We start from the raw sequence: 9,914 nt of genomic DNA on the forward strand, positions 1-9,914 counted from the left end.
CATTCTGGTCAAAAATATGGGCATGCAATGTTACAGAATCCAGGGGTTGGTGCTCAGGTCCAACCAGCAGTAATGCACCCTTGTGGTATCTGGCAGGGCTCCCTAAGCTCCATCAATTGAAAACTTCTCCTGACAGCACCCATGAGCCAGCAATGTTGGTACCCATGCATGCTCATTTTTTGTGCATATCTTGAAAAATAAAGCATGGGCATCAGAGACTCATGGAGCTGCAGACGACTGCCAAAATACACTCCAGAGTTCAGGGCAGAAGATCTTCATCTGGTGAGGTTTGGAGATCCCTGCCAAGTCAGGTAATTATATATATTTTAAAATTGTGTGCAGGGGTGTGGACAGGACATTTCATGCCCAGTATACGACACATTTTCTCTAGGAATGTGTATTCAGTTTCAGGTTTCAGTTCAGAATTTTTTATTTTTTGCACATAAAGAATGCATTCTAAATCAGGGCTTCCCAAGCCAGCTGGGTTGTCAGTATATGCACAATGAATGTGCATAAGAATAATTTGTGTGCACTAAAAGTTCAGGATATGCAAATTCATCTCCTCCACATTCATTGTGGATATGCTGAGAACCTGATATGCTGATTGGCTATATGGCCCCCAGGACGGGCTCTACATCAACTTTACAGACATAAAAACTTGAAGTTATGCACATTAAAATAATGAACACATTAATCAAATAATGCATTAATTATGAAATGAGCCAAAAATGTCCAAACCCTGGCCAAAAATTCTGCAAATCATCAGAAACCTTTTCCACGCACATCCCTATTTTCTTCCATGGTGTGTCTATGCAAATTGCCATCACTCCCAGTCCTCAACAGCAAACTGCTATTGAATACGCAAGAAGGCAATTTGCATACTTACTCCTTCTATTACATGCAAATCGCTCTCATGCATATTCATTAGGGCTATCCTGAAACCCTGTCCCACTAGTGGCCTTTGAGGACTGGGAGTGAAGACCATGGAAAAATGTTACTACATACTTACCTAACATAAGGCAAACCTAACTGACCAGAATTTAAGACTGCACTAGAGGTGCTGAACTATTAATACTCATGCCAGTACTGCATATTTTAAACCTGTTGGTGACTCTCTATCCCCTGCTTGAGTCTACCCCATGAGAATTCCACTTTGCCTCTATGTTTAATGACTAATATATTTGAGCTCAATATAATTGTATCTCAAAGTAGCTCCTATTGATTTATATCAGGGATCTCAAAGTCCCTCCTTGAGGGCCGCAATCCAGTCGGATTTTCAGGATTTCCCCAATGAATATGCATTGAAAGCAGTGCTTGCACATAGATCTCATGCATATTCATTGGGGAAATCCTGAAAACCCAACTGGATTGCGGCCCTCAAGGAGGGACTTTGAGACCCCTGATTTATACAAAACTGGAGGCCTGGTATCTTCTCCATAGAGGTAAAAGAAAGACGAGTGACATTCCACTATAAGCTAAGTGGCTCTCTTCTGGTTTAGACTATAAGTGATAATAATATTTTCAGTCAAAATTTCAAAATTGAGAGTAAAAATATAAGTATTCATAAAAGTCAATAAAAATCGGACCAATGAAGATGACAGCAACTGGTAGTATTCAATACCCGGCTGCATTCTGAAGGTCCAGACAAAACGTTTTACTAAATACTCACCTTCAATCTCTGAAGATTTGACTCTATGGAGCAGATACCAGGACTCCAGTTTTGTATAAATTAAAAGGAGCTACTGTGATATACAATTATACAGAGTTTACATCAGTGGCAGACTTGTAATATATTTGAACAACGCTTTTATTAAATAATATTTTTAATTACACATGTCTGTTAAGTTATTGCAAATTAAAGATTAGCATGTCACCCCAAGACATGTCTGTGACATTAGGGCCCTTTAAAAGGCTGTGGTAGTAAATGCATTGAAGCCCATTCAATCCCTATGGGTTTGGGGGCTTTTACTGTGACAGCATTGTTACTGTGCCTTCCTAAAAGGGACCCTTAGGATTTTATGAATTCCATGGTTCATGATTTTCCTTTCTCTTCTGAGATTGAGCTGCAACAGGACTGAGTCACCTCCCAGTCCTTGAGTGTGGCAAGCTGATACAGTTTTCAGAATATCCAATTAATATGCATAATGCATTTCCCTAGAAGGCAGTGCACGTAAACGCATCTCATGCTTATTCAATGTGGATATGTTGGAAATCTGAAGATAGGAGTTCTCTGCCTCTGAGCCATCGTGCCCATATTTTCTAATTGACAGGTCCACATTTCAGCTAATTACCCCCAGAACTCCAAAATGCTGAAAGTGCTGAGCCCAGGCACGTTTCACACCAATGATCAACCCAATGACTTCTAATCAAACCCTTTTTAGTTGTATTTCAGTATTAAAAAAGCATAGATACCTTTCAAATTATTCACCATTAAATCACATTACAAAATAGTCCCTTTAAAATGTAAACATTGTTCAAATAACAAATTAAGGCACTTAAGATTTTTTGTCTTACTGATTCAGCAAGCCCTGGCTTGATACTGGAATGTTTATATCTGACAAATGTTTTGAACATGATTGCCATGATTGAATTAATCAGGTTCTTTGTAGGTGGGTTTAAGTGCTCTACCTGCAGGAAAGCACCATGGGTAGGGGCAATTATGTAAAACCCCCATGGGCATATTCAAAGATCGAAAGACATGACATTTACCACTCATTTGGGTTTTACATTTTAAGGCATCATTTAAATATTAAATATAATATCTTCCAATCTAGTACCCAGTGCACAAGTATAGTCCAGTTTCACACTACACTTCTCCCTCTGAATCCGCAGTTTCAGCATCTGCAGATTCGGTTATTCATGATTTTTTTTTTAGATCCATTTTCATTTTTGGGGCTATTTTAAGCCCTCTTAGACCCCCCTTAAGCCTTACCTGGTGGTCTAGCAGGTTTTCGGGATAGGAGCGATCTTCCTACGCTCCTGCCCCATGCAGATCACTCATAGGAAATGGCTGCCTTGAGTTCCCGTAGGGATGCTGGGGGAAGCGGGGGGGGGGGGGGGGGGGGGGGGGGGGCAGAGCCAGCCCGGATATTATTCATGGTTTTTTAATATTTGTGGGCCAGCTCTGCCCCTAACCCCCGTGGATACAGAGGGAGAAGTGTAGTATCAGGTTCTTACATAATCGACTTTCAGTTTTTTGGAGGTTGAAACAAACCCTCAAAGCACCTTGTAAGGTTACCAGAGTGGGGGTCGCCAGCCACTTAAGTAACAGAGATATGGATAGTACTGGTAACTATGGTACAGGGATAGGAGGGAAGCTCTGCTAAAGTCTTCGTCCCCAGCCAACCCAGGGAGTGGGTTGGCCTTCTCCAGCTCCCCCAAGTCTGAAGCCAACTGCTTCCGCTTGGTTTTGTATCTTCTGTTCTGGAACCAGATCTTCACTTGGGTTTCAGTGAGCTTCAGGCTCTTGGCCAGGTGAGCTCGCTCGGGGGCTGAGAGGTACTTCTGGTGGCTGAATTTCCTCTCCAGCTCTAGGACCTGAGTATGGGAAAAGGCTGCTCTGGATCGCTTCTGCTGCTGCTTTGGGATCTTTGTGCTGTCTTGTAAAGAGTGCAGAGGGTTTTCACAATCTGACAGATATGCCTCTGGGAAAGGGGTGTGGGGGAGGGAGTGAAAAAGAGAATAAAAAGACATATCAATTAGGTAAACATAGCCCAGGGTAAGCAACTGCAATCCTCCAGATCTACAAACAGGTCTGGCTTACATGGTAATGTATATGCAAATGAACTGGGCTCTTCCAGCATACGCATGCAAATATTTAGTGATTATTCAGAGTGGATATCCTGAAAAAACAGACTTGTTTGCAGCTCTTGAAGACTAGAAACCTCTGACCCTAGATTAGTGTACGATACAATAGTGGCAAATTGTATTGTCTGCATGTTACAAGAGGCCACTGAAAAGTTCTCAGCCCAGCCAAGAAGAGAATGATTTGGACTGGACCCATGAAACTTACGAGTTATTCTGCCCTTTTCTTGATACTTTTTTTTTTCATTTCAATGAGGCACATGCATCTAGCAAATGGGCACAAGTATAGGGGAACCAAGTCATTGTGACATCACCAATGAAGTTGGCTCTTAGGCATTGGTGGAATGAGGCATTATGACATCACAATATGAGGAGCCGCTGACAAGTTCTCAGCCTAACTGAGAAGAGAATGATGTGGAGCCATGAAACTTACAAGTTATCCCACATGTTCCGTGACACTTTTCCTTTCAATGATATGAAATGAAACAAAAAGTGTCAAGAAAAGTGTGGAATAACACGTGGGTTTTATGGCTTCACATCATTCTCTTCTCAGTTAGGCTGAGAACTTGTCCACGGCTCCTCATATTGACATCCAGCATATTTAGCAAAGCTTCTGATTCACTTCATTATGGAGCAGTGTTGAATTTCATAAATAGCAGCGGTTACTGAAGTTACCATTCACAGAATGCTTAAATGCTGGACTGTGAAACATAATCCGACCTTTTTTGTTGTGCACATCTATGTTTCCTTTGGGGGAGGGGGGGGGGAGAGAAGAAAAGGAAAGTGTGCCTGTTATGGAGGCTATTTAATTTCCCCCAAAGTGATACTTTCTCCCATATTGGAGATGAACTGTTCGGATTTTGCTTTTCTGGCCTTATTTCTTGGTTGTTATTGTTCACATAAATTGAAAAATAGTATAATTTTGATCTGTTGGGAAAAAGTAAGAGAAATATTAAAACATAAACAAACTTGTATAGCCTTCAGTCCATAACCCCACTCCCCAATGCCCACTAACCTAGCCAGCAGATTAACCATTCCCCTTAATTGTATCCATAACATCTTCTTTGCCTGTCTTGTCTGTTTAGAGTGTGAGTTCCTTCGAGTAAGGACTGTCTTCTTCGTGACTGTGTACAGCACTGCGTACATCTGGTAGAGCTATAGAAATAATTAATAATAGTAGCAGTAGCAGTACAAGATGAAACCCTTCTGATATGGCATGGCATAGGGACAAAAAGGATATGTAACCCTAAGGGACTAGAATAGCCAATAATGTCCAATACAAAAATGAGGCCATCATGGCATAGGGACAACATCCCTTGCACTGTGAGGTGGTTAGGTTAACACCACAGCACAATTGTAAGCAGGTGTTTCATAAGTCCGTGAACATTTATTTAGCTGACTAAAAATCTATAGGAGTTGATTTATAGAATTTACATGACCGGACACGTTCACACTTTAACCACCAAATGAATTATTTCTGGCAATGATCACTTCTAACCCTGTAAATCAAACGATCATAGTTTGCATACATACTGTGGATTGCCTTTGTATCACTTAATGGTGTGACCACACCTCAAATAATGTGTTGAATTCTGGTCACCAAATCTCAAAAAAGATATAGCAGAATTAGAAAAGGTACAGAGTTTTTGCTGTTCTTTTATTTGTATTGCACTGTATTAGATTGAAAATCAATAAAGATTTTGAAAAAAAAGAAAAGAAAAGGTACAGAGAAGGGCAACGAAAACGAAAAATGGGATGAAATGACTTCCATATGAGGAAAGGCTAAAGCAGCTAGGGCTCTTTAGTCTGGAGAAGAAACAGCTCGAGAGGTATAATAGAGGTCTATAAAATACTGAGTGGAATGGAACAGGGAGATGTGAATTGCTTGTTTGCGTTTTCCAAAAATACTAGGACTAGGGGGGCATGCAATGAAGCTACTAAGAGGGGCTGAAATGAAAAGCATCAAGAAAAGTGTGGAATAACTTGTAAGTTTCATGGCTCCAAATCATTCTTTTCCTGGTTGGGCTGAGAACTTTTCAGTGGTCCCTCATAGTAAATTTAAAACAAACCAGAGAAAACATTTCTTCACTCAACCTGTAATTAATCTCTGGAATTCTTTGCCAGAGAATGTAATGAAACAGTTACCTTAGCAGGGTTTAAAAAAAGGTATGGATAATTTCCTATATGAAAAGTCCATAAGCCATTATTAAGATGGACTTGGAAAAATCCACTGCTTATTTTAAGGTTAAGCATTATAAAACCTGTTTTACTCTTTTGGGACTTGTGACCTCAATTGGTCACAGAAATAAGATACTGGTCTTGATGGACCTTCCGTCTGTCAAAGAATGGCAACTCTTATATTATTATGCTTCCCTCTGTCTCTCCCCCCCCCCAACCCCTACATGCACACACATTCTCTTCAGCCTTATTTGTGACTGATAAGAGTCTCTTTGAAAAACATCTAACCTGGAGAATAATATGAATCAAATTTTCAGTACACGTTTACTAGAAATTTGTATTTTTTTTATTTTGTTAGCAATGCAGTTAATATGATATTGTTTTGCATAAAAGATCTAAATACATTACCTCTATACTGTTGGATTATTCACTTTTTTTTACATAGACAAATAAGGCAACTATTAAGAATAACCACAGCCCAATGGGAATGGCAGTTCTTTCAGGTGGGTGATGGTGGTAGGCAGAAGCAGTAATGGATATTGTTAAATCAGAATTATCAGTGGATTTGTCCAGGTCTTAATGTGAAAATATTACCCCAAAGCATAATAATTTGAAAGCCCTTAATAAAGGAACATAAAAAAATCTCTGAGACACTGAACCTATAATAAAACATAAATATGGAAGCACTATCCCACTCCCACTTAGATCAGAAATAGTACAGTAATTTCATTTCAACAGATATCTGCTCATTCAGTGCTGGCATACTGGAAGATAATTGTGAAATGGAAAAAAAAAAGCTCTTTTCTCTTTAAAATTTTTCTTTCAAGTTTGAGACCAGCTTACAAGTTTCGAGCCAAATAATTACTTTTGGAATCCCACGAATGTAAGGGAATCCCTATTAAACACAATAAATATTCTATTGCATCCCATTCGTTATCAGTATGGAACATTTTTTTTCATAGACTTAGGGCTCCTTTTTCTAAGGTGTGCTAAGCATTTTAGTGCATGCTAAATATTGCGCTAAATGCTAATGCGTGCAAGTTGGTCTATGGACGCATTAGCATTTAGCGTGTGTGTAGATTTAGCGCACGCTAAACACGTGCTAAAACGTTTAGCGCACCTTAGTAAAACAGGGGGTTAGGGATGAATTGGTTCATAAAAAACATTCATAGAGCTTCAGAGACAGACCTGTCAAATAAAAAGCATCCATTAAAAAAAAGGAAGTGATGGGCACCTCTCCCAAACAATACAAGAATCCAGGGAATGTTTACTACTGTCCTAGCTAAGATCGTTTTAGAGTGCAGCCCAGCAGGAAATCGCGGATTTTCACTATTTCGATTACAAATTCACACATGCAATCAAAATAACGCACAATGTCTAATTTACTTTTAAGTAACGTATGCTTTGTTTTCCCTACTGTATCCATAAAATATTATATATGTATTCAGTAGCAGTAACTAGGTCTCTGTATCTCATGGCTATTGTCAGATTGCACATTATAGGACAAGGTGAATTTGGGGCATTTTCAGCGGCAAAATGTAAAAGCCTTTTTATTACGAGGGGCCGCTGAAAAGTGCTCAGCCCAACCAAAAAGAGAATGATGGGGAGCCATGAAACTAACGAGTTATTCCACACTTTTCTTGACATTTTTCATTTCGTTTCATGTCATTGAAATGAAAAGTGCGGAATAACTCGTAAGTTTCATGGCTCCGCATCATTCTCTTCTTGGTTGGGCTGAGCACTTTTCAGACGCCCCTGGTAAGGAGCTATGAGCAGAGGTAAAGAACCTGTACAATATTAAAGGGCTTTAACGTTATTGCCAAAGCAAGAAATCTAAAGATCTGTTAAATGAAAAGATGTCAAATATTTTGACTGTACAGACGTTCCTATTTAGTTACTATCAAATCTCTTTGCAAGAGGAAAAAACTTTAAACCAGTTTCCCTTCTGCCACCCAGCAGATTATTAATGCAAGACACTGGAACCCAGAAAGATGAATGCAATACAAGGGGCTGCTGAAAAATTCTCAGCCCAGCCAAGAAGAGAATGATATGGTGCCATGAAACTTACAAGTTATCCAACAATTTTCTTGACACTTTTCGTTTCAACTGGTAAGTTTTATGACTCCACATCATTCTCTTCTTGGTTGGGCTGAAAACTTCCTAGCGGTCCCTCGTACGCCTTGGTCACTTGTCTCAGGCTATTTCTGCAGGGCAGCAGGATACTGGCATTCCTGTATTTGTTACCCCTGCCCAAGTCCTGCAAAGAAGCAGTTTATTGTGTCCCCGGCTGTGTCTATGAAAAAAATGTTCCATACTGATAACGAATGGGATGCAATTGAATATTTATTGTGTTTAATGGGGATTCCATTACATTCGTGGGATTCCAAAAGTAATTATTTGGCTCGAAACTTGTAAGCTGGTCTCAAACTTGAAAGAAAAATTTTGTGCTCCCTGCTGTGTTACCTTTGTCTAGCTCCGATGCTTCAGGCTCAGTATGCCGCGGGCTGCGGATCTCCTCAGCTGTGGCCGCCTTAGGACTGCTCGGAGTCACTCGGCTAGGAGCGCATCTCTCCAGGTGCCGGTCGGCCAAAATATCCTGGATAAGGAAGGAAGTCCGGGTTCGAGCGGGGAGTGCCATGCCGCGACCCCCTTAGCAGTGGTAGTGCTGGTGCTGCTGCTTCTGCTGCCCTCTCGCTCACAGCCTGCCTCGCGCTGCCCAGATACCCGGGACCCGCGCGCGCCGCTTTATCCCACTGCGGATCGCCTCCTGATTGGTGCCCTCTCGGGACTCCTCAGACAAGGATTGGAAGCGCTTCCGGCCTGGGCCCAGGTACCTGCTGTGACGTCACGCCCTGCTGCCGGGAGGCTGCAGCTGGCTGGGGCTCGGTCTCCGAAAGCAACCTCTTGCTCTTATTTGTTTTAATTTTATTGCCCTCGTGTACTTTCCCTATGCTTCACTATGTCAGAGTCAGAGCCCTTCCCGTGTGGAGCAGCTACTGACAGATCGGAAAGATACACTTTCTGTCCTTCAGCATCCTTCGGGATAACCTGTGGATAACAAATTAAAGGCAAAGTCACACACGCACGATTGGGAAAATTTGATGTTACACTCCGAGTAGGAAAACGAGTGATTTGTCAAAATAGGGTTTTTGTTTTGTTTTTTAAAATAGGGATAAAGATAATGAAATGCTTTTTCCGTATCCTCTTTATTGTACTAAAAAAACAGGCTTATTTTTTCTTGATTTTCACTAGCAGTTTAATTGGGTTCTTGTATTTTCCATTTCAAATACTATTGTTATGTATTTATTAATAAAGCAACAATGCATGACAACTCTGCAACGTAGGATTCCTTGAATGCTGTTTTCAATTTGAAAGTTAGTATAACAGCGGGACCTGGAGTGACCCGCCTCTATATACTCTTTACCCCCTTTCCCACCTTCCTTTCACCTATCTCAATAAGACAAGACACTTTGTTGGTACAACCTGGCCGCAGCCCTGTTTATTGAATATTAAACATATTCATATAATCTTTCATTTCAATTTGAAAGTTAGTAATCAATAAATAGAAAGGCTAAATTCGAGTATACCCTAACAATATTGGTCGTCATTTAAAAAATATTCGCACTAAAGTCACTGGTAAACGGGAGATATCTAGTTTCCGTCTTCTTCCTTGCAGAAAATAACTGCAGAGATTTCATAACCTATTTCTGCATTTGAAAACGAGAGCGTCATAACCAATGCAATTAAATGTAATCCAATTCCCTCTTAGAATATGTGTATACTAGATTTGAATTTATAATCCAGGAAACAACAGTGTTGCTACCTAGTGGTGAGGTTATTAGCATGGAGATTGAGCTGGAGGAAGGAATGCTGAAATTGTTGGGGGAAATGGGAGCCGGAGCTGCGCCTTTCCCTGGGAAAAAAAAAATTAT

At 40.5% G+C, this 9,914-nt stretch overlaps 1 protein-coding gene across 1 annotated transcript; it reads right to left on the minus strand.

Annotated features, from left to right (window-relative positions):
- Positions 1 to 3,142: 3,142 nt before the first annotated feature.
- Positions 3,143 to 8,744, minus strand: NKX3-1 (NK3 homeobox 1). Its single transcript, XM_033947773.1, has 2 exons — positions 8,446 to 8,744; positions 3,143 to 3,644 (listed from the first exon to the last, which is right to left on the minus strand). Exons 1-2 carry the CDS (start codon positions 8,618 to 8,620, stop codon positions 3,235 to 3,237), a joined length of 585 nt encoding a protein of 194 aa, XP_033803664.1. The 5' UTR covers positions 8,621 to 8,744; the 3' UTR covers positions 3,143 to 3,234.
- Between the last annotated feature and the right edge of the window lie 1,170 nt (positions 8,745 to 9,914).

This window comes from Geotrypetes seraphini, chromosome 6 (assembly GCF_902459505.1).
Source record: "Geotrypetes seraphini chromosome 6, aGeoSer1.1, whole genome shotgun sequence".
Classification (NCBI taxonomy): domain Eukaryota; kingdom Metazoa; phylum Chordata; class Amphibia; order Gymnophiona; family Dermophiidae; genus Geotrypetes; species Geotrypetes seraphini.